This window comes from Protopterus annectens, chromosome 7.part0 (assembly GCF_019279795.1).
Source record: "Protopterus annectens isolate FY-2018-M chromosome 7.part0, PAN1.0, whole genome shotgun sequence".
NCBI lineage: Eukaryota > Metazoa > Chordata > Ceratodontiformes > Protopteridae > Protopterus > Protopterus annectens.
In genome coordinates, this window is record NC_056739.1 from 1579810973 (window position 1) to 1579836041 (window position 25069).

At 42.8% G+C, this 25069-nt stretch overlaps 1 protein-coding gene across 2 annotated transcripts in view; it reads right to left on the reverse strand.

The window, feature by feature from the left end:
* Positions 1-20760: 20760 nt before the first annotated feature.
* Positions 20761-25069, reverse strand: part of FAM120A (family with sequence similarity 120A) — a 3065969-nt gene continuing 3061660 nt past the window's right edge. For both annotated transcript variants that reach the window (XM_044078130.1, XM_044078129.1), the window contains one exon: positions 20761-22665. In XM_044078130.1, the coding sequence (XP_043934065.1) occupies positions 22348-22665 (318 nt within the window). In that variant the 3' untranslated portion in view covers positions 20761-22347. The remainder of the gene's footprint in view (positions 22666-25069) is intronic.

Consider the following 25069-nt stretch of genomic DNA (forward strand, 5'->3'; position numbering starts at 1 on the left):
TGTCTGCAAAATGCAATTACTGGTGCCAGGCACTTTGTGAAGACCCTGGGCACAGTAGATAAGCCAAAGGGCAGTGCAGAGAATTGGTAGTGCATTGAACCAGCTATGAATCTGAGGTATCTTCTGCAGCTTTGTCTGACAGGGACATGCAGGTATGCCTCCTTGAGGTCCAAGGTTACGAGCCAAGCTTTCTTGCCCAGCATGGGAAAAAGCTGCTGTAGTGTCAACATTTTGAATTTTGGAACATCCAGGTAAGTGTTTAGAGAAGAAAGATCCAGAATGGGCCTCCAGGCTTTGTCCATTCTGGGAACCAGAAAGTGTCTTGAGTAAAATCCTTGTCCTTGCTCCTGTGGTGGTACCTTTTGAAAAGCTCTCATGTCCATGAGTGCTGTAATTTATTTTTGAGCCTCTGCCCATTGATTTGGTGGCAGATTTGGCATTCCTTTTAACCTTGGCAGAGTGTGAAAGTGGAACCTGTAACCTTGAGATACAATGTTGAGAACCCATTTGTCTTTGGTGATCATATGCCAATTGTGATAGAAAAGTGCCAGTTTTCCTCCCAAGGGGGCCGCCAAGAGAGAACTGTTTGCAGCTGTAGTGGGAAGTCATTGGGGCTGTTTTTTTATATGGTTGGGGCCTGTCTCTTCCCCTTCTTTCTGGGCTGATGCACCCCATTGTTGAGGCCTGTAAGGACCTTGTGGTTGACCTCTACCTCTTGGACGTCTGTATCTGCCCCTTTGAGGTCCGTCTGTAACTGGAAAGGACCAATTCTTTGTTGGCCAATTTCTGCTAAATCGAGGAGGCTGAACCTGTAAGAAATCCTTCGTTTGCATAGATTTTGCCTTATCCTCCATTTTCTTTAATACCTCCTCTGCCTTAACTCCAAATAACACATCCTGCTGCAAAGATGCATCCAATAGTTTTGCTTTAACATGATCTGGTAACGTATGTTCCTTTAACCAAGAATGTCTTCTAATGACTGAACCTGTAACTGCTGCTCTACAGGAGGTCTCTAAAGAATCAAATCCACATTGCAAAGCATGTTTTCCCACTTGTTCAGCTGCATGCAATAAATACTGCATTTCCTTTAAATTAGGAGGATCTGAGTCTGGAAGCATTCTTTGTTTCAACTGAGACATCAAATATTACTGATATTTTAGCATGTGAAACTGGCATTTTAAGGCCCTCATTGCTAAAGTTGCAGATGTATATACTTTCTTCCCCCATCTGTCTAATGCTCTGGAATCTCTGTCAGAGGGGACTGGATTCTTTGCTGATGAGGCCTTAACCCCTTTGGGGCCCTGAGAAATAGTTTCAGGGTCAGCAACAGGGCTTTTATAAAGAAATTTGTGAGAATCAGGGACTCTGTAGCATCTGTCAGGCTTAACTGGGGCTGGAGGTAAAGAATCAGGATCTAAGCTGGATTCAGTATACACATCACCCACAATATCTAACACTTGTGGAATAGCAAGGGGTCTGCATTGAGGTAATAAGAGGAAGTCTCTGAGCCTTTTTTTGGATTCTGAGTAATCCTGGTCCTCCCAATGGAAATGCTCCCTCATGGTATGTAAGGTTTCCCCAAAGGAGTAGTCCTCAGGCAGAGAGGCTGATGGAATTGATTCCTCAGCATCAGAATCCTCATAAGGGGTTAGAGAGTATCCTAGGTCTGAGGATGAATCTGAAGAGATGGATACCTGGTCGGATGAGTCATAGTCTGCATCCTGTCTAGGCCTTTTATCAGGAGGGGGATGGGACCGCCTGATCAGAGTGATTAGGTCTTCGGCCATTTTGAGCATTTGTTTCTTAGGCATGGAGGCCTGCCCTGGAGAATGCTGTATTTGTTTCTTTGTTTGTAAAGGAGATTTAGACTTAGCAGAAGGTTTAATGCTTAACTGAGTAGGTCTGAAAACACCCTCTGAAGCTACGGGTAGTTCAGCTACTCCAGATATCTCTGAAGGGTTAGTTTCGGTAGGCTGAAAATCTTGTGCGTCCGAAGGCCCAGCCATCTCCACGTGGGAATCAGAGGTGGCCTGTGGTTCTAAAGAAGCGGTTGTCAGGGTCTGCGAAGGCGCCTCGCTGAAAACCGGAGAACCAGTGACTGGCCTAGAAGAGGCTTCGTCAGTTTTGGGCCTCTGATGCCTGTCCTTCTCTTTGTGCTTTTTATGTATTCAGGTCGTCAGAAGTTCTGACGGCATGGTGTAATTGAATTTTCTGCCAAAATAATGTCGGGCAAAATCAAACCGACGTTTAATAGTGCGCTTGTTAAACCTAGCACAAAACAGACAACCAGTGACGTCGTGGTCTGGGCCTCGGCATGGGATACAATAAGAATGGAAATCCTTATGAGGTATTTGCTTCCCACAAGAAATACAGTTAACTTTTACTGACATCGGTCTGAGGCAAGAAAAAGTTTCCCCAATGGGGTACTTAGCTTTGTAGAAAACTTCAGTTCTGGATTCGGAATGAAAATCTCAGGAGACGGCCGACCAGTACTTGCGAACTGCTTTTGCTTCGGGCACCGCACGGCAAGAAAGACTGGGGAAAATGGCGTCAGCTGCATCTTATATACCCGTCGCACTGACGTCAGGGAAGAAACGACAGCAACCAACACCGGACCAAGACTTTGGAACTCAGGCCGACTGGGGAACCGCCTGACAGCAGGATAACCCAAGTGTAATGACTGCAGCAGTGTAACACGATGAACATCATGTCATGCTGGAGTAACAGATATATCACTCAGAGACTGACACTTCTTTGGAACAAGCTTCCAATTCATGTGAAAGAGTCCCTCCCTGATCCTCTTCAAATGCAACCTAAGATGATCACAAATTCAATCCTGGGGTGGCATCTATGTCCCTCCTGGACAGTGGAAGTCATTATTAACTACTAGAGACCCTTATCTCTGCAAACTTCACTCACTTAACCACAGGCAACTGGGGCAATTTGGGATAAATATGGCTAGGATTATCAAGGCTCTAGGACCGTTAGCTTAATAACCCTTCCATAAACCTAGCATGAATGAAAAATTAAGGCAAAGAACAGCAAGCATTTAAAGGTGGAGCTGAAACCATGGAAGCGTGTACATCTGTTCTCAGGGGAGAACAGATGTACAGGCTGTTCTCAAGGAAGAAAAGTAATCTCTTCCATTACTCTGAAGGCCAAACATATATCAGCTAGAACTGAAGAACTCCCATTCAAACTGAAGTCACCTTCCTGGCTGAAAGGTTGGACTGCTCTGAGAAAGTTATTCTGAACCTGATGGACTGGACAGCACCAGAGCTTTGAATGCAGAGGTCTCTGACACCAAAAATAGAGCCAGTCACATAAAGCTCCATTTTTGGTGTCAGAGGCTTTGTTTCCATCTTCTTACTGGTACACCATTAAGACAAATAATATTTTCAAGTGGGTGATTTGTTGACATCCTGTATAATGGGCTGCATTGCCCATGAAAACAAGCCCTTACATGGGACAGCTTCAGAGTATCCAAGATACTAACTTAAAACTTCAGGTTTGGAGTTGGCAAGCTGGCAGTCAAGTTCTATGGATGCAGTGTCAAGAGGGGAGGGTACTGCCAAAGGACGATGTTTCTCCTGTGTTTAACATGTCCAAGATACACACACATTTATATATGTGTGTGTGTATATATATATATATATATATATATATATATATGGGTCTATCTGAGATGGTCGACAGGCCATATGATTGACACTTATTTGGTCGACAGTTCATTTGGTCGACAAGCAGATTTGCCCCCTTCCCCAATGTTGTGCGACCCTGGAGTTGATATATATAGTTAGAGATGGGGTGGGGGGCACAGGCCCCCAAAGCCCCCCCCACATAAAATGCTTGTCGACCAAATGAACTGTCGACCAAATGAGTGTCGATCATATGGCCTGTCGACCATGTGAAGTAGACCCATATATATATATATATATATATATATATATATATATATATATATATATATATATATATATATATATGGGTCTAGGACATTTCACTGAAAGTCAAATTAGTGTGCACTTTTCACTGAAAGCTCAATTCACTGAAAGTTATATATGGCATTTTCCCCACTGTAGTGTGACCCTGGAGTTAGTATATATAGTAAGGGGGGGGCATAGCCCCCCACATATTTTAAATATTTTGAACTATATACATGGATACTTGCAATTCCAATATATTACTATTTTTCGAACATAATATATACTTAAATTATGTGGGGGGCAGTGCCCCCCCCCCAAACACCCCCTTACTATATATACTAACTTCAGGATCGCACTGCAGTGGGAAAAAGGCCATATATAACTTTCAGTGAATTGAGTTTTCAGTGAATTGTGCTTTCAGTGATTTGTGTTCAGTCATTTGAGTTTCAGTAAAATGTGCATTCAGTGAAATGTCCTAGACCTATATTTACTCTAAATATTTATTCAAGCTCCACTTGCACTAATCGATCATCAGGTTAAGCACCTCCCTGAAAGAAACACATTCATGCTTGCAGCCTGATTTGGTACCCTTCATTATCAGTATCATAGTACAAGATAATGAAATCGGTGTGGAATATACCATTTCCTAACTAGATTCTGCTACTGAGGAATCCAGGGGAGGGGATGCTCTTCTTTTCTTTAAAGGGAAGCCCACTCTCAAAGTAAAAGTTGTGCTGAGCAGTAGTTATGTGCCATATGGCCACATACTCGGCAAAGTGCTTGTAATCAAAGATGGCAAAGGTCGTAAATAGGTCTTGCAATATCCAGGTCTCAGATGTCAAGCAAATGGGATAAATCTGTTTTGCCCCACAGGAAAAAGCATTCTCAAAGATGCAAAATCTGGGAAGGTCTAGGGGTTTCTTGAACAAACATGGCAAGAGTACTCTGCGGCATACAAGCTTTGTATGGTGTGGCAATCAATTCTGAAGTACACGTTTGTTACAAAAGCCTGGGATATAACAAATGACTCAGATTTGTTATTTCCAGCTAAGGCCAGCAAAGTTGCACAGGAGGAAACTCTACTTCCTGCTTCCAAAGGAATCAAAGATAAGTAAGGTTGCAGCTGAAACAGGACATGGACACAAGTTAACAGTTCAAGTGGTCCAATGTCCTCTGGCCTCAACAAGACTGTCAAGATAATTATGGGCTCATGCTCCCTTGCTTGGTTTGTTACCATAAAAGGCTTCTTATGCCTTTGGTCTCTTGGTGAGTGTTCACAAATTAAAATGGACACTCTAGGAGCCAAGGCCAGAAACTTTTTGTGCTTCAAGACGATGCACACATTTTGGGTCATATGAATGAGAATTTTAAGAACTGGTGGTCTTACTGAAACAAACCAAGGTGTAAATGGGACCCTTTTAGGTTGAGACAGTCTTCTGCAGGCACACTAAAGTTTTCTGTGCAAATCACAGACCTCTGATTCATCAATTTACTACACAAAATATTGTACAATACAGAATTATTAGTCATCTAATGCATTATAGTAATCAAAAAAGTTCCCCAAAGTGGGCGCACACACATTCTTGGCTACAGGAGTCGTCCAGCTCCACTCAGGGGATGTCGACAAAAGCTCTGGAAGTCATTTTAAAAAGGTGGCTATCTGCCCAAGATAAATTCCTATATACAAAAAAATATTATCTGCAGCAGTAATCCTTACAAGATCATCATAAACTGGGACTGGACTGTGCATTAGACAAGGGTAGTGCAGGATGGGGAGAAAGATGTTCATACTGGGCCTAAGTTAGGCTTCAGAGAAAACTCACTGAAAGTGTGATACCACACCAGATATTTGATGTTCAGGCTGCATGACATAACCCCCATGCAGGAAAGTACAGTTGTGTAAGAACTTACCCACAACAGTTGATGTCCTACTGATTACTTTTGCAGTATTCCAAACAGGTGAGTTTTCACTGCTGACATCTGTCCAGCCTACCAAAGCTTAACCTCCATTGGACCGTACGTACGACATATGACCTTGGCATGCAAGCACAGGGCTAATACAGGTGGAAGTATGAGCGGAAATCTACAGACTACCTCCAAGCTAGAAGTCTGAAGACCTCTGAGAAAGACTGGTTAGCTAGAAGGGGCTAAGCAAGGAGTGAGAGGAGCCTCCTCATTCCTAGAGTTCAGCAGACAGGGCACTAGAAGAGAAAGAGATGGTATCCAAAAAAGGGAGGGGGAAGAAATACTTCAACAGTGATCAGTTGGACATCTATTGTGACGGTAAGCTCTTACACAGCTGTAGTATGTCCCGATTAGTTTCATAGTATAGTACTAGGCTATCTGTCCTAGGGCATTTATAAGCCTAGCCAAAGTGTATGTGGCTTTCGCCACCCCATGTAATGATACAAAAGTGTATTGAGATCACTGTTGCACTATTATAAAGAGATGAGGGGTTTCCTGAACTGTTTGTCATTTTTGCATTTAAGTTACCTATAACACATTGCATTTAAGTTACCTGGCACTTGCTGACTAAGTCAGCACAAAAAAATTAAAAGCACTACACCCTCAAAAACTCCCCTTGAGTACCTTGTTCCCCATTGGCCCTTTTTTTCAATTATAAAGGAATTCCCAATACTATTCTAGCATGTCCAAAGATCAGTTGTCAATCTCCTCTCCAGTCCAGCTGGTGAATCTGGGAATCTTGAGGCAATGTTACAACTGCCTCATGTACACAGACAACCCTCTCCTCCTCCCAACAAATTCCAACACATGTGAGAGATTCAACCATATAGCCAAACTGGAGGCTAAGCTCTCTCAGCTCAGTACTGGCGTAACCAGTCAGGAGGAGAAGGAAACCACACTCACTACAATTCCAGTCTCACATAGACCTACCACGACAGCAAACCAAACACATAAACACACAAAAACATACTCGGAGGCTTTAAATAAAAATCTGCCTAAGCAGCAGAGACCTCCAAAGCAGACACCCAAGCAACCGCTACCCCAAAACAAAACACGTGCAACACATAGCTCACAAAGAAAGTGTGCCGAACAGTCACAGCCGTTAAAGCTAAACAACACACCTGATACACCTGTAATAGGTGACTCTATAGTCAGGCACACTGACGTCCCGCTTACCAGGCTGAATAAGGAGAAGGTCACGGTGAGCTGCCTGTCGGGCGCTAGGATCCGCCACATAACACAAGCACTCAGGTCACTCCAAGGCAAGTACAAATATGAATCAGTCATTGTCCATGCTGGTGTGAATGACCTGAGACGTACCTCCCTGGACTACATGAAAAGAGACATAGAGGAGCTCTCTGAGCATATAGCCCAGGCCGGTATGACCTTGACCTTGAGTAGCATCTTACCCTCACCAAGAATGATGCCACAATATGAAGACAAGATGATCAATTTCAACAATTGGCAATTTCAACAATTGGTTTAAGTACTGGTGTCATTCAAAGGAGATCCAATGCCCGTCTGCGTGGGATGACATGCTCGACATGCCACGATGCTTCGCTAGGGATGGCTTGCACCTGTCACCCCTGGGCTTTCGGATATTGGCAAAGGCTCTTGCTACCCCCATAGTGCCTTTTTTAGGCAATGCTCCAGACCAGAAGTGTATCCATCACTGGTAAGATCAGACCATAAACTAATCTCACTGGATATTCACATCCCGAACCCACACCCTGCCCAGAAAACCACAGTGAAAAACTTCTCTAAAGCAAATTTCACACTCCTCAAAACCGAGGTGGAATACTTCAAAGCCCCCGGGCCTGTGGAAAATACGGCCCAGACCGCAGAATCCTTTATAAACGCATTCTATGAACACCTTCAGGAATGCATGGATCATGCAATCCCAAATAAAACCAAGACCCAATCCTCCAAAGGCAGACGTCCTGTCTGGTGGACCCCAGCCATAAACAAACTATACAATAGAAGGAGGAAGCTACTACATGATAGAGCAAAATCCCCAAAAGGAAAGGCATCTCTGATCAGTATTAGCAAAAAACTACGGGCACTCATAAAATCGTCTAAGGCCAGCTTCAAGAGAAAAATTGCACAGGACACTAAGGATAATCACAAGGCTTTCTTTAGTTATGTTAGGAACCTGGGTGGGAATTCCCAGATATGCTCAGAATTAGTCCAAAATGACAAAAAATACACTGAACCCACAGACATTGCCAACATCCTAGCTGACAGGTTCACCGCAAACTTCTCCCCCTCCCCACCAACAGAGCAAATATCTATCCCAGCAGAGTGCTGCCCCTGACATCTCAGATGCTCAGGTAAGAACCGCTCTCCAAAGCAAAAATACAGCATCAATGGGACCAGACGGTGTCCCGGGCTGCGTCCTACATGAACTCCAAGAAGAGCTAAACCCAAACATAAAACTACTGTTCAATCTCAGCCATACTACAGGATATGTACCCAAAGAGTGGCGTACAGCAACAGTGGTCCCTCTCCACAAAGGTGGTGCCTCAACGGATCCTGGAAACTATCGTCCCATAAGCCTGACTAGCTTGGTCTGCAAAGCTATGGAAAGGATCATCATGGACCTCATAAATAAAGATATTGGGGACCTACAGACACTGGATCCTACCCAGTTCGGCTTTGTTAAGGGCAGATCCTGCCTCTTAAACCTGGTTGATTTCTTTGAAACAGTTACCGAGGCCATTGACGAGGGGAAGGTGGTCCACACAGCCTACCTGGACCTCGCAAAAGCCTTCGATACAGTACCCCACTCGGGAATTATAGATAAGCTCACCAGCTTAAATATAAACCCCTATGTCACTAGATGGGTTGCAAACTGGCTCAAGGACAGAATCCACATGGTTAGAATTGCTGGAGCCATGTCAGACTCCAAACCAGTTACAAGTGGCGTCCCACAAGGCTCAGTCCTGGGACCTCTCTTGTTCGGTATATATTTCTCGGAGGTACAGGCCAACACGGAAGGACTGTGGCTGACCAAGTTCGCAGATGACTGCAAACTGGGCGCCATAATCGACTCTCCAGCCGACACAAGCATCCTCCAAAAGGGCCTCATAGAAACAGACAACTGGTGTCAGAGCCATGGCCTCAAGCTAAACGCCAAAAAGTGTATAGTCATCCGCTTTGGCAAAAACAAAGTGCCCACAAATTACCACATAGGTGGTAATCCATTAAGTACAGAAGAAGTAATTAGGGACCTGGGGACCCAAGTTGATAGCAATCTCTCATTTAACAACCATGTGGCCAAAGTGGTTAGAAGAACATTTTATATAGCCCACCTAATCATGAAGGGATTCACATCTAGATCAGGGGAGGTCATTGTGCCTCTTTACTCATCCCTCATCAGGCCCATAATTGAGTACAATGCCCCTTTTGGGATGTATCTTACCAGACACCTGCAGCAACTGGAAAGACCCCAAAAGTACCTCACCAAGAGGATCAAAGGGCTCAAACAGATGCCATATGCTGCCCGGTTAAAGAAACTCCAGCTGTACTCAGTGGCATACTGCCTGCTCAGAGGTGATCTGTGCCTGACGTATAAAGCCATGTCCAACCTGGAATTAATGGACATGCTGCACCTCAGAAAATCCAAATCCCATCGAGCTACGCTCGAGACTTGAACCTCAGCACTGAAATAAATAGGACATGCTGGAGGGATAGATTCATAACCCAGAGGCTCCCTTCACTCTGGAATAAAATCCCAGTCCAGGTTAGGCAGAGTCCCTCATTGACTCTCTTCAAGAGGAATCTTGATGAGTGGATGGGAGATCGTAGGTTTACCCCGGGTGTCACTTCTGTGTCACTGTTAGACAGAGGCACAGTATACTAACCTCGAAAAAGGGCATAGCAAAATTAATTTAAAATGGGTGGCGAAAGCCAAACACACTCTGGCTAGGCTTATAAATGCCCTAGGGCAGATAGCCTAGTATGAACCTATGAAGGGATCAGAACAGAGGCAGGGATAACTTTTTTTTATGAGAGAGAGGGGTCACCTGTCTGAGGTAATCATTTCCCACTTTGAAATGTACTGAGTTAGTCTTTTGTAAAGGGGTAGGTTAGGACTGAAGGGGAGGGGATGGACTTGGGATATAGTCACAATGATATTTCTGAGAAGGAAGGCCTCCCACATCTGGGGTCCCTCTGAGATTTCCCTGGAAATCTCTTCCTGAAAGTCTTCCCATGTTTCTTGAGTGGTCTGGATTCCTTTCTCTCTCTGCTATTTAGGCACAGAGGTATGCAGAATCTATCTGCATGTTTTTTTTTTTTTTTTTTTTACAGTTTTGCCTTGTTCCTGTAAGGCTTTAAATAAGGTGGCTGCCTGTGGGACAAGCAAAAGATTCTTGTCTACGGGAGAATCAATGATTTTGGTTTTGAAATCCTCTGGCATAGGTTGGTTACACAACCGTGCATACATGCAGATAACAGTACCAATAGCAGCAGCTCTGAAAGAGGACTTCACACTATCATAAATACATTTTATACTGTGTCTGGTCACCTGAGTGGCTTGATTAACCAGAGACAACATTTGTTTGGACTCTGAGCCCTGTGCATCCACCACTACCTTGTTCAAACTGTTCAGGATGGACAACAGATATTCGGCCATCTGGGTCTGGTAAGCAGGTAGCCCTGATGGCCAGAGTAAAGAAGGTGCAAACCTTTTTCCCCACTTATCCATGGCCCTACTGTCCTTATCTGTAAGAAAGGCACTGGCGTTGGGAAGAAATAAAGACGACTTGCCAGAAGATAAAGACACAACAGATGGAATTGTCACAGGATTCTTAAGCAGGATGTTATGGTCATCTGGAACTATAAAACTTGTCTGGCCATTTGGAAGCAGGTGGTTGTGAATCAGGAGCTGTAGAGCTAGAATGAAGAAAGTACAGTTTTGTACCTACCATAAATGTAGATGTCAGAACTGGATAGCATCTGCAGTCATAACAAGTGGGTTGTCCTGTCGTCAGGCAGCCCTTCAGTCGGCCGGATTCCAAAGTCCGGGTCCGGCTTCGGCTGATGTCGCACTTCACCCGACGTCATCTCTGTTGGTCTTCGGGTATAAAGGCATCAGCCGACGCCATTTTTCTCCGTGTTTCTTGCCCCAGATGCCAGTAGCCCTCTTGAAGGCTAAAATTTGGATAGATGCCAATGTTTCCAAAAAGATAGAGATAAACACAAAAATAAGCATGTATGTACATATATACAAACAAATACACCATAAAAGACCCCCCCCCCCACCAGCTAGCTATTAGGAGGGTAAACACCCTAGGAGTACCACAGAGGGGAAGGAGGGAGGGTAATCCTGACTGCAGATGCTATCCAGTTCGGACATCTACATTTATGGTAGGTACAAAACTGTACTATGTCCTTCATGGATGCATCTGCAGTCATAACAAGTGAGTAGAATACCATAGCCAACTAGGGGAGGAGGAAAAAAGGAGATTATGGTGTGTTTAGGATCCCTTGCAGTACAGCTGTGGCAAACCCTGCTCGGGATCTGGAATATAGAGGCAAATTATAATGCTTGGCAAATGTATGCACGGAGGTCCAAGTAGCCGCCTCAATAATGTCTTTGGTTGCCACTCCTCGTAAGAAGGCTGTGGTAGTGGCTGTTGCCCTTGTAGAATGAGGTCTTATGTTCTGTGGAATTGGTTTTCCATGGAAGGAGTAACAGAATCGTATGCAATTTCCTATCCATTTGGAGATTGTCTGTTTGGAAATAGCTTTTCCTTCCCTTCCTGTTGCATAGGCTACAAAAAGTTGGTCAGTCTTTCTGCTACTTTTTGTTCTGTCCAAGTAGTAGCGTAGCAGTCAATGTACATACAAAGTATACAGTATTCTTTCACCTCTGTTTTGTGGGTTGGGAAAGAAGGTAGGTAGGTGGATTGCCTGGTTTAAAGACACTCTGGATACCACCTTAGGCATAAATGTAGGATTAGTCCTCATGGACACTCTATCTTGGTGGAAGATTAGGAAGGGTTGCACTGCCATTAAGGCCTGTAGTTCTGAAACCCTCCTTGCTGAAGTAATTGCCAGTAGGAAAGCAGTTTTCCATGACAGGTGTTGTAGGTCTGCTGTTGCTGCTGGTTCAAAGGGTGATAGTGTCAACTTTTCTAGCACAAAGTTTAAGTCCCAAGCTGGTAATGGTGGTTTCCTTGGAGGTTTTACATTCTTGATTCCTCTGAGGAACTGCCTGAGCAAAGGGTGCGAAAAACAGGTGGATCAAAGCTGTATTCTGCTGAAATAGCTGATGCATGTATCTTGATGGAGGAGTAGGACAGGCCTGAATGAAGAAGTTCGCCAGATACTCCAGAATGTTAGGCATATCTATGTTTGACACATCTTTTCCTCTTTCAGTACTCCAAATGACAAACCTTTTCCATTTTCCAGCATAGTTCCTTCTTGTTGAAGGTCTGCGTGCTTCAAGAATAATGTCTTTAACTCTTTGGGAGAGTTCTGGATTAGCTGCTGCTATGTGATGTTCCATGCAGTCAGTTGCAACGTTTTTAGGTTTGGATGTATGATTCTGTAGTTGTTCTGAGTTAACATCAAAGGCATCAGGGGTATTGGCCACATACTGTTCCGAGACATGCTCCTCAGCAGTGGGTACCAGTGTTGTCTTGGCCAGTTTGGAGCTATCAGGATTATCCTTGGATGTTCTTCCTTGATTTTTAGTAGTACTTTGTGTATCAAGGGAAGAGGTGGGAATGCATATGCTGTTAGGCTTTTCCAGCTGAAGGAGAGCGAATCCACTTTCCATGCTAGTGGGTGGAATGTCCTTGTGCAGAATTTTTTGAGTTGGTGATTGAGAGGTGATGCGAATAGATCTATCTGAGGCATTCCCCATTTCTTTGAGATGGTCTTGAAGATGTCCGGGTGCAGCTTCCATTCGTGGGCATCCGATGTGGTTCTGCTTAATGTGTCTGCTAGAGTATTTTCTTTTCCCGGTACAAATATTGCTTGTAACTGGATGTTGTAGCTGAGTGCCAGGGTCCACAGCTCCAAAGTCATTCTGCATAGGGGGTATGAATGAGTGCCGCCCTGTTTGTTGATGTACCACATGACTGTGGTGTTGTCTGTCCTTATCATCAACTGGCCCTCTTTGAGAAATGGTCTGAACTTTTGGATTGCCAGTTTTACTGCCAGCATTTCTTTTAGGTTGATGTGCAGGTGAAGTTGATCCTGTGTCCACAATCCTTGCATGCATTTGTCCAGCATGTGGGCCCCCCATCCTAGGTCTGAAGCGTCTGTTGTGATGGTCTGGCTTGCTTGACCTCTGCGAAAGGGTAGGCCTGGGTTTGACTGGCATGCCTGAGCCCACCATAGGAACTCCTGCTTTAAGCATGGAATTAGTGGGATTTCTGTTTCTAGGCTGTGTCTGTGTTGGGACCATAAATTCTTTAGGTACCACTGTAGTTTTCTCATATGTAGTCTGGCAAATGGGACCAAGATTATGCATGATGCCATGAAGCCCAAGGCCTGTAGTACTTTTCTTGCTGTTAACTTGTTCAGTTTTGTTAGTGCCAAGAAGTAAAGAGGAAGTTCTTTTTGTTTTTCTGTAGTTAGGAATGCCATTTGTTTTACTGTGTCCAATTCCGCCCAAGAATGTCCTTGTTTGGGATGGTATCAGCCTTGACTTTTGTAAATTGACTGTGTATCCCAGTGCTTGTAGCAAGTAAATGACCCTTTGTAAATCTGTTGTCAGCTTGCTTTTGTTGTCCCCTTGTAGCAGGCAGTCGTCCAGGTATGGGTAAATTTGAATTCCCTGTAGTCTGCAATGGCGATTACTGATGCCAGGCATTTTGTGAATACTCTGGGCAGTAGATAAGCCAAAGGGCAATGCTGAGAATTGATAGTGCTCTGATCCTGCAAGAAATCTGAGGTATCTTCTGCAGATTGGTCGAATGGGGACGTGCAGGTATGCCTCCTTGAGATCTAGAGTTACCAGCCAACACTCCTTGCCCAGCATGGGAAGAAGTTGCTGTTGGGTCAGCATTTTGAATTTTGGGACAATGATGTATGTATTTAAGGTGGACAGGTCGAGAATTGGTCTCCAACTTTTTTCCTTTCTTGGAACTAGGAATAGTCTGGAGTAGAACCCCTTTCCTTGCTCTGCTGTTGGCACTCTTTCCACAGCTCTCATGTTTGCTAACTCCATTATCTGTTGTAGAGCCTCTGTTTTTTGATTTGGAGGTAGATTTGGCATTCCTCTTTTGACTGGTAAAGTGTGGAAGTGGAACCGGTAACCTTGATCTATGGTTTGTAAAATCCACTTGTCTTTTGTTATGTAGTGCCAGTTCTTTGAAAATAAGGTTAACTTTCCGCCCAGAGGAGCTGCTATTTGTTCCCTGGTAGGCGGATTTAGGGTTAAGTCACTGTGGTTGTGTTGATGTAGTGGCAGTGGTTGTGTCTGTGCCTCTGTTGTTACCTTGCCACTGTCGTCCTCTGTAGGCACCTCCTCTGGATTGGTTTCTGCCTCTGGAACGTCTATTCCTGCCCCTTTGAGATCTTGTGGAGTCAGGAAAGGACCAATTTTTGGCAGGCCAGTTCCTGCTAAACCTTGGGGTTGAACCTGCAAGAAATCTTTAACCGTTTGAACAGATTTTGCCTTTTCTTCCATTTTCTTCATAACCTGCTGGGCAGGTGTGCCAAACAAACTTGTCTTATCCATAGGAGCATCTAGCAACTTAGCTTTAACATGATCCGTAAAGCTTGCTCCTTTAGCCATGCATGCCTTCTTATCACTGTGCCAGTCATGGCTGATCTAAATGAAGCCTCCAGTGCATCATAGCCACATTTTAAGGAATGGTTACTAACCTGTTGTATGTTATTTACCATTTCTAATACATATTTCTTATCAAGAGATTCATCAGTGGTTAGCTTTTTAGTTAACTGATCAAGCATAAACTCTTGGTATTGTATCATGTGAAACTGACAGTTTAAAGCTCTGGCTGAGAGAGTAGCTGAAGTGTAGACCTTTTTACCCCATCTGTCTAATGACCTTGCTTCCCTTTCAGAAGGAATAGGGTTTTTAGCTATGGTCGCTGCTACTGCCTTGGGACCCTGGGATATAGTTTCGGGGTCTGCAAGTGGGGCCTTGTAAAGGTGGTGATGAGTATCTGGCACCCTGTAAAATCTGTCTGGTTTGGCAGGGGCTGGGGGTAAAGAGTCTGGAGCGGAGCAGACATCATTGAAAGCATCATCCACCACAGAGAGAACAGGAGGTATAGCTAAGGGCCTGTGCTGTGGGAGGTGCAGAAAGGTCCTAAGTCTTTTCTGGAGTCTGAAAAATCCTGTTGCTGCCATTGGAACTGCTCTCGCATGGCATGTAAGGTTTCCCCAAAGGAGAATTCTTCTGGTGGGGAAGCAGCTGGAATGGATTCTTCAGCATCAGAATCTTCAAAATTGGAGAAAGGAGCCTCTGGCTGGTCAGTTATGTCTGATTCATCAGCTGAATCATCAGAGGACACTGGCTCAGGGGGCTCTGCCCTAGGTCTCTTCTCTGGGGCTGAGAGGCCCTGTCTGGGTGAGATTGAGATCCTCTAATTAATGAAATTAAATCTTCTGCCAAAGTAAGCATTTGAGAACTAGAAGAGGGCCTGGTAGTGGGGGGTTTAACAGGCACTGTTTTAGTAGTCTTGGCTGCTTTAGCCCTGGCGAAGGCCTTAATGGACATGGCTGCTGGAGGCCTAGCAGCACCACGTGCTGGGGTAGAGACATCCAAGGGAATGGTGTCTGATAAGTCAGTGGCAACCACCGTAGTGGATAAAATTTCTGAGGCCGATTCAAGAGTGGCAGCAGGGGCCTCAGTTGTAGAGATAGATTCAGCTGTACTTTGATCAGTTTTCTCGGTTTCGGCCGAAACCGAGACACTCGCGGTTTGCTTAACCGTGGTTTCGGCCGAAACCGTGGACCGCGAATGTCGGTCTTTATCTTTGCGTTATTTGGCAGATTGGGTTGTCGGAGGATCCGACGGCATAATGTACGCAAAATCAGAACCGAAAAACTGTTCTGCAAACTCCGACCAACGCCTAAGCGTTCGTCGGTTGAAAGAAGCACAGGCCGAACAGGCTGCGACGTCGTGGGCTGGGCCTAAACAAGGCAGACAGTAAGAGTGGAAATCTTTATGAGGTATTTGTTTCCCACAGGTTAAACAATTATTAACTTTTTCTGACATCGGCTGAGGCAAGAAAGAGTCCCCAACGGGGTACTTAGCTTTAGAAGTCTTCGAAGTAGTATTCGGTAGAAGTAATCTCTGGATCCGACCGACCGGCACTTGCGAACAGCTTCTGCTTCGGGCGCCACGCGGCAAGAAAGACTGAGAAAAATGGCGTCGGCTGATGCCTTTATACCCGAAGACCAACAGAGATGACGTCGGGTGAAGTGCGACATCAGCCGAAGCCGGACCCGGACTTTGGAATCCGGCCGACTGAAGGGCTGCCTGACGACAGGACAACCCACTTGTTATGACTGCAGATGCATCCATGAAGGACATCATCCTAACAGGCCTCTGGGACTAGAGGGACAAGGAAAGGAGCAGCCGTGCCCACTTCAAGATGTTGTAGTACTACTGCTGGACCTCTGAAATTTGTCTAGACTCCCACTAAAAATGTTTCATCATGTTTAAAATAGTCTCCTGCAAAATAAGTCTCTTCCATAGGTGGGTCGGATGAGATGGAGTCTTCATCATCTGAAGGGACTTGATCACAGAAGTGAATCTGAGAGGAGCAAGCCAGTGAATAGTCAGAGGCATCTTCCTCTTCAGAAGATGACAAATTAACAGTGATTTTCTGAGGGGTTGGGGAGCAGACAAAAAAGATGGTTTCAAGGCCATAATGGCCTTGAGCAGACCTTGTGAGAAAGTCCATCCACTCCTCTTTAGACAGAGGTGGTGAAGAGACATGTTTAGTCTTTTGTTTCTTTCTGTGGTGTAACATCCACTTGAACCAAGTGGGGCAGCTCACCCTGATGTACCAAAATTACTTTTTGGGAATCTCAGTCCTAACTAAAATCTGCATGATACTTTCTGGTCCCACCAAAATAAGTCCCAGTTCCCTCTTCTCAGTAGAAGTGGTCTCTCTTCAGTGATATGAACCTTTGATGCTATACCAGCCCTTCAGCAGGAGTCGGGGTAGAGGGCATCAGAGGTACAAACAGACGTACCGCAGGGGTTCTGTAACTCCAACAGGTGCATCAGAATCAGAGTGGGCACACTAAGCTTCAAACTTAGGCCTCTCTACTTTTTTCTAATGTAAGATGGAGGTACGTCCCAACAGGAGGAATCTGCCATCTTGGGAGTTGGCCAAATGCTTTAAATGTTGGTTCTCTAAGAATGTGCTGAGTGACGATAAATGGGATTGCAAAGTCTTAGGCATAAAAAATTTGCAAATGGCACACAAGGCGGAAGAGACATTGGGTAGGAAATTTGCATACCACACTCACACTTGCCCCACCAATCAGATACAGCAAAACAGTTTACATAAGTAAAGGAAGGTTCCTAACAGGGTACTTGTCTGTTTTCTAGTAGCTACAATACCAATGGCCATGTGAAGATTAGATAGACAAGTGTGAAACCTGTGTTTGGGCTGGCAGGGAGACAGAGGAGTTACTCTCATATATTTGCAGATATACCCCTAGGCTTGCAAGCTGAAGTCATAAGCAGACATATATTCCAGAGAAGGTTAATCTTTGGTACTGTGGCCAGATGACAGTGATGAAAACCCATCTGTTTGGGATACTGATACAGTGATCTCAGTCAGGACATTATCAGATGCAATGAGACCTATTGGATATATGGGCCTGACCAAGAAAGGTAGTTTCTAGTCCCAAGTATGTCTGATCCATGACTGGATGACTCAAATGATTGATCTCTGTGATCAGTATGGCCACCCACAGGTTCTAGTCAATCATACAAAATCAGGGGAGAATAAAATTTTTTTCCATGCCCCCACAATAGTGGGATCAGAGGGTAGGACACTCATAAGTCCTTTACGGAAGCAGAAGACAAGTTAGGGTTTGAGTGCTTGCCAATCAAAGGTGACCTCAACTTCAAGAGCTCAAGGGTATGGCTAAACACTGGATTTACCTTGAAGATGTGCAACCCTAGGCAGCCTTACAGTACCTGTTGTTGTGGAAATGCTCTAAACTTGTGCCTAGGCAAGTGAAGAGGACCCTTTCACCTGTTTTCACAATGAGTTATCAACTGCCATCTTAAAGAAATGGTCCTGCACTATTCAGCATGTCATTCTTTGGATAAAATGTTAAAGTGAGGTCCCATCAGCATGAGTTTGTGGCAACACAGCTGGATGTAAAAGATCCTAGGGCACCTACTGAAAATAGTAGGGGAAGCTCCCAGCTGCCCTGGCCAAATTTTCCCTAACAGTAAAAATACCACCTTGGGTCTCCACTGAGGACAGGCCAATAGCCTAGTCAGACTAACTTGGTCAACAAAGGATGAATAAATAAACATTACCTCTCAGTAACTAATCTCAAAAGCACTTCACAATAAGTGGCTACATAAAGAGCTCCAAACTGTCTACAAACTTAAAGACAAAGCTAGGAAGAAAATGCAAAATTACACCTTCAACCCAAAGCCAGGAAAAATGTCATCCTTCAAAGAACCCTTGCCAAGAAGGTCACCAGACAATATAAAGCTTACACCCTTGTCACCACTCAAAAATCCATAAAAAGTTAACATCGCAGACTGTACCCCTTCTAGAGAACAACAAAAGACTATCAGAGGATTCTTTGGGTACATCATGTTTCTCGTGTGCTGACTTATGTTTGAATTAAGCTTGTTTTCTTTTAACGTTCTTGACTGTAACTTCCACTCAAAGCATAAGATGGTCCAGCTGGATCAGTACGCTGGTTAACAAATAAAAGCTGGTCTAGAAATAAAAATACCCACCTTAAGACCCAAAGAGAGTCCTTAAAGTTATGTGCAATGTTCTAAAGCAATGAGTTACATCACTCATAAAAATATGGGGAGAGGTGGGTGACTTGATAGTTGCATGAATGTTATTTAGCCAAAGAAGCCTAACTTAAAACATCAGTTGCAGCAATGTGACATAATGCCTAGGCACTGGAAAAATGCTAAAAAATTTTTTTTTAGATTCAAATGCTAAAAAGTGGATGATCCATTAACTCATGGACAGCTACTACGTACAAGATCTTCTCTGAAAATTAACTCAAAAGGAAAACATTTTATACTGTGTCTGACCACCTGAGTGGCTTGATTAACCAGAGAGAAAATTTGTTATTTGGATTTTGAGCCCTCAAAGGAGTTTCTGTTATGTTTTCCACTATCTTGGTCTTTGTGCTGCTCTGAGACAGCACTACAGGTTAAAAGCAAAAGTGAACCCATTTCACAAAATTCTGTGACTTATTTTGGCAAGTGAAGTTTCAGAAGCTGGCTTAGATTTTGATCCTTAGCCATACTAATGGTCCTAACACAGTACTGGCAATAAACTGGAATAAGAAAATCTCTACTTGCAGAGATTTCTGATCCATCCCATGATAATCTTTGCCAGCAGCCAAACTTTATACTGTTTTTAACTATTGCATTATGACAGCAACAATATTCCTGAGGCATCCCATCACCAGGGTGGGTACCCCAGTACTTATGAGATGGCAAAGCCTTACATACTGTTAAAGTCTGGGGTGTGGCACAGAAAAGGGACTGGAAGGCTGTCTTACTGCGTCATACTGCAGGTATGAGACATTTTTTCTGTCTAATATTAACTCCCCACAGGCACAAGCCGACAAGGTCACAAGTGTTTGTACAGCACTCTGTTGTGTATGCGTGCGCCTCTACAACTGCTGGACTGTACGACTACTGCTACCCCCCATATCAAATACGGAAAATTACAAAGTACAACAGAAGTGTTACATGGCACTACAAAGTACAAAAACACTGCATATCATAACATTAGGCAACTTTTCCCTTGTTTCTATCAGATTATCTTTAAACTGTATCACATAATCTGACAGGCTTCACAAGAAAGAAGACAGCTCAAGCTTACAAATTTAAGAAAAGGTACACTTTGCGGACTCCATACTGTCAAAATGCAGATTCTTTCCACATCACAACTATCCATCCATCCCCCTTTGCACAAGGGGTCGGGGTGTCACTTCAACAGTGACAATCATTTCGAGCCAACGTTTACATCGCCAAGTGGCTAGTCCTGCCGTGGTAGTTAATCTGTACCACTCACTTGCGCACATACTCGCACCTACGGGCAATTTAGCATGTCCAATCCTCCTACTGCATGTTTTTTGGAATGTGGCAGGAAACCAGAATATCAGTGAAATGCTTATCAAAACTTGCAAGTTAATACACACAACAGCATGGAGCAGGCTCTGAAGTCAGATATTTCAGTTTGTGCATGCTATCCAATTCACCTTTCTTAAATACTGCAATTACATAATCTAATTCTTCAGAAAATAGAGCCCATACCTCTCAACCTCTTAGAGCAAGAAATCTGGACAGGGCCTAAAAATGGGGTAACAAAGGCCAAAAAATAGGGACAGATTTTAAATATTGTTCTTATAAACTTAGAAAGTTGCTAGAATAATAGGATTTGTGTTAACTTGCACTTTCTGAATGATATAAAGTCTGACACTCAAATGCATGCTCTTATTTAGTGACTTCAATCCTCAGCGACTTGTCAGAAAACCACAAATATTTTAAGGAAAAGACCAAAAATATTAGGCAAAAAATCTGGACAGCTGAGAGCTTCAACAGACCCAGACACAGCTTTCCATTTGCCTATGAAGATTTGTTCTAAATCCTGTTGTCATACATGAATTATTACAGTAGTAACACAAACTCAACCACTTATACTAAAAGAATAAAGATTTTTTATTAAGCTCTGTAAGTTGCATTCAATAACCTTCTGATACACCATTCCAAAATCCATCTGCAAACAGTCAAAACCAACAGTAGTTCATTCTTGCACATTCCTTGAGTTAGGGATGAACTCCTTTCAACTTACATTAAGGCATCTATTCAGCTCTTGCAGGTAGGGGATGGGGAATTACATCTCATTTCCAATCACTAATATGTGATGAAGAGCATCAGGAGAATTATATGAAAACAAACATAAGGTAACAATTCTGATTTAAAAGTACAGTGAGTCTGGAAAAGCTAGTAAAACATCAAAATGGTACAGGTATACTAAACTCTTGACGGGAACATTTTTTTTCTTTTAAAAACAAGCATTTTGTTTCCTGCTACAGAAAGGGGAATAACTGCTTAGATCAAAGCTTTTTAAAGTGATTTGTCAGAGTTTCTTATCTGCTAATATGAATGCATAAAACAGCAACAGATAACAAGAATGCATACAGCAATGATTACACCAGGGTTAACATTAATATTCAAAGTGGCTAGATATTTTTTAAATTTTTCATAATAAATGCAACAAAGGTCAATAATCACAAAATTGTTAAGGTTAGAGCAAGATCAGTTAATGACTAAACATATTTAACACCTTTCATAGGACTATTACTGATAATTAGCTTTTTTTAAATTTTGCGAATGGGCACAGTACTTGTAAGGATGGAAGAAAGAGGACAAGAACATGCATATTAACTACACACCTTAAAAATTATGAACCATGCAGAAGTTTAGCTCAAATAGTAGTACTAATGTTCTACGTCCGATTCAAAACCACATAGTTCATTGATCACAGATGCATGGTATTATTCCGTCACAAAAAAAAGTTTAAGAACAGCTTGTGTAACTATTCTGAAAGGTCATCTGCATATTATGAAAGGTCAGCTGCATTTTCTATCATTTAAGTTGCAACTTCGTGTCATGTTGTAGCATTTATGATGTGTTTAGCTTAGAACTTAAGTTTTAACAAAACTTTAAAGTTACGTAATTTGTTTGAATTCCTTGCACTTCTCAACACAAAGAACCACATCATAAGTGAAGACCATAGTATAGAAAGCTGTGGTTATCTTCTGTTCATAATGAAACCAAAGCTTTAAAGATGGATTTACCTGTATGACAATGTAATGAAAAATCAATTATGGCATACATATGGTGCCAATTACTTAAAAAAAAAAAAAAAAAAAAAACATAGTTAAGCTATATACTGAAGACTGCCAAAATTTTTCTTTATCTCAAGAAAAGAAAATCCAAGCGTTGTCATAACCAGTTAGAACATCTTGTGTATTTCATTTTTAAACACGGGAGTCAAATGCTCTTCATTTTTTTTTTCTTGTTTGTAGCATTTTGACTACAACTGGTTAGAAAGAAAGGTTTCTGCTTTTACTTAATTCGTTATCAAAGAGGGATCCGAATTTCCAAAGTCTTCATTTTTCTCTTATGGAAAGGAAAAAATGTACTCAACTGTAGGCTTTCCTTCTTTCCCAATAATTTTATCCCTGAACCTTCCAACATCCTTCACCCTCTATAAAAATAAGCTTACTCTTCTTTATTTAAGACAGCTGCTTCAAGAGCATCAACTCTTTGGCAGCTGCTGTCTGCATTTAGTGCATTCAAGTGAGGATTTGTATTGCACATTTTAGAGTCATTACTCAAGGCACTTTCAGACTTTATGGAAGTTTCAACAACCTCATTACTTCCATTTAGCTGTGAAGCTGGTTTGTTTTCGTTTGCTGCTCCATTCTCAGCTACAGAGCTGTCAGAAGACACAGCTGAAGACTTTGAATCTTCAGGCTTTGATTTCTTGAGTTCTTTGGCCACTTCTGCTGCTGAAGCTGCGTATGGAGGCTTACTCTGCTATAAAAAAAAAGATGCAAAAAGGCTCATTAATCTTCAGAAAAGTGCAAGCTACTGCATCAGACTTCAATTAACAAAAAATGGGACTGGACTCACAAATCTATTATAAAGCAATAACAAACAATGGTGCCTAACAGTAGGATTTGAAATAAGTAGTGAAATTTACCTTTACCTTAGGATAAATCCTACCATCATCAATGCATAAGGTGAGAAAAACTTGCACTTCGTGTTATAAAGGTGAACTGTTTTTTTTTAATTGAATGCAACTAGAATAAAGTTGTATGATGCTCAAGGTTTATCACATTTTGACATGTCATCTAAATGACAAAATTGAACTTATAATGGTTTAAAGTAAAAACACTGGCAATCCCCCCAAAATACAATTTTTTTTGCAGGAGGCAAGCCCCCCCTTACACCTACATCCCCCCTGATAATATCAAATCCAAGATCACATTACAGTGGGGGAAAGGGAAATTTTCCAGACCCTGCTGTAATATGATTTCACTAAAAAAGCCAGTACAGATTGACTTACTGATTTTTGATCAGCTATTCCAGCTTTACCACTATTTGATGTAAAAAAAAACATCAATCACTGGAACACAATTGCTCACCATACCAGCAGATCTCTGAGGAATGTGTCATTTGAGCATTGTTAGGTTTACCTGTCTGTGAAGTATGGCTTAAATGGGTAATATTTCTGCAGTACTCTCTTCCCTCTCTTACTGACGAGACAGTACTGATGCAGGATTGTAAAAATCCACCACAAAAAGTGTCAACTGCTTGCACTATCCTACAGTTCACATGCAAGGAAAAGGTGAGGTCACCTGTACCAGAAATATGTGGAGTTCTAAACATATTTATGCACATATACTTGTGTGACAGCTAACACAAACTCATCCAAGCAGAAGCAAGCAATTAAAAATACAGAGACAGATGCACAAAATGACAACTCCTGCACAAATCCAAGGAGAAGAGGATGGATAGATTTCCTTGCTGCTAAAATCACATCTCCTTAACAATCCTCAAACAGTTATACTTTGTGCAACTTAGTATGTCATAAAACTCTGGGAAGAATTCCAAGCACTACCTTTAGATCTCTTGGTAGAATTTACACTGGAAAGAGAAAACAATGATGACGCAAAGTGCACATGTAATGACTCACAACTGAGGACTGCAAAGTTATGCTGTACAAAGATGTTGGATAACTACAGCAAACAAATCAAGAGGCTAAAAGCATACTGTACGTGAAAGAAAGCCTAATCCACAACAGGCCTGTTCTATCAATTCACCTTCGGCAATGATGAAATTGTTTTATTATGCAACTATCTCGCTAAGTTCTAGTGGCAAAGCCCTAGAAAGATTATTGTACACATCTATTGGCATGCAAATTCCTGGAGTATATGAATGTCTTAAATGCCAAGAAATAACAGAGCTTAAGGACAGTTAATCAAGCCAAAAAATGTGTTTGGATTCTCCAGTTCAGGACCCAAAGATGACAACTCCCTGACATCAAAGCTAGCAACAAACATAAATCCATTAAATACAAACAGAAGCAATGACTAGATAAAAATAAGATACATTCTTATTTATCAGTTAATCCAGAACCTCATAGGTGCATCGCCCCTAATCATAATTCTAATGTTAGTTTGCCGGCATACTACAAACCAGCATCTTCATTCTGATGAAACCTTTGTTAATGCAAAGATGGAAGCAAACGTGTCTTTAGATTTGGGAGAAGCTGAACAGACTGATGGGAAATCAGATCTGGAACTATGTCCAAAACCAAAAGAGGGTGCCTCATTTGCAGCCACAAGTAAGGGACCCAGATCTGTCTTGGCCAAAAGTGAGAAAGATGGATCACCAGTGCTATGCAACAAAAAATTTCTGCAAAAAAAAACTGATGATCAGTAGAGTTGTGAGAGTAAGCATAAAGGAGACCAGGGGGGCCAAGCATGCAGAACAGCAGCCCTTGGTGACAGTCCCTGCAGGGCAAAATAACTGTTGCATTTGGTGTTGAACATGGCAGCAGAGAGATTGCAGCAAGGGAGGCCACAGCAGCTGAAGATCCGAGCCGCCACTGAAGAATTTAGGGCGCACTCGAGGTATTAGAATACTCCTCCTGAGATGGCTGTCAATTATGTTGGACTTCCCCAGAATGTGTGTTGCTATCAGAAAGCATCGAGGACATTGCCCATTGCCAAACCCTCAGCTTCTCAACACAAGGGATAAGTACGTATTCCTCCTTGTTTAGATAGCTTTCCATGTGGGACACTGTCCATGGTGTGCTATCATTCCTTTGTGGAGGTAGTCCTGGAATGTCTGCAATGCAAGGGGACCAGGTTCCTTAGGCATTCTTGCCTTCAAAACACCTTGTCTGCCCCCCACCATCCAGGAAGTCTCTGTT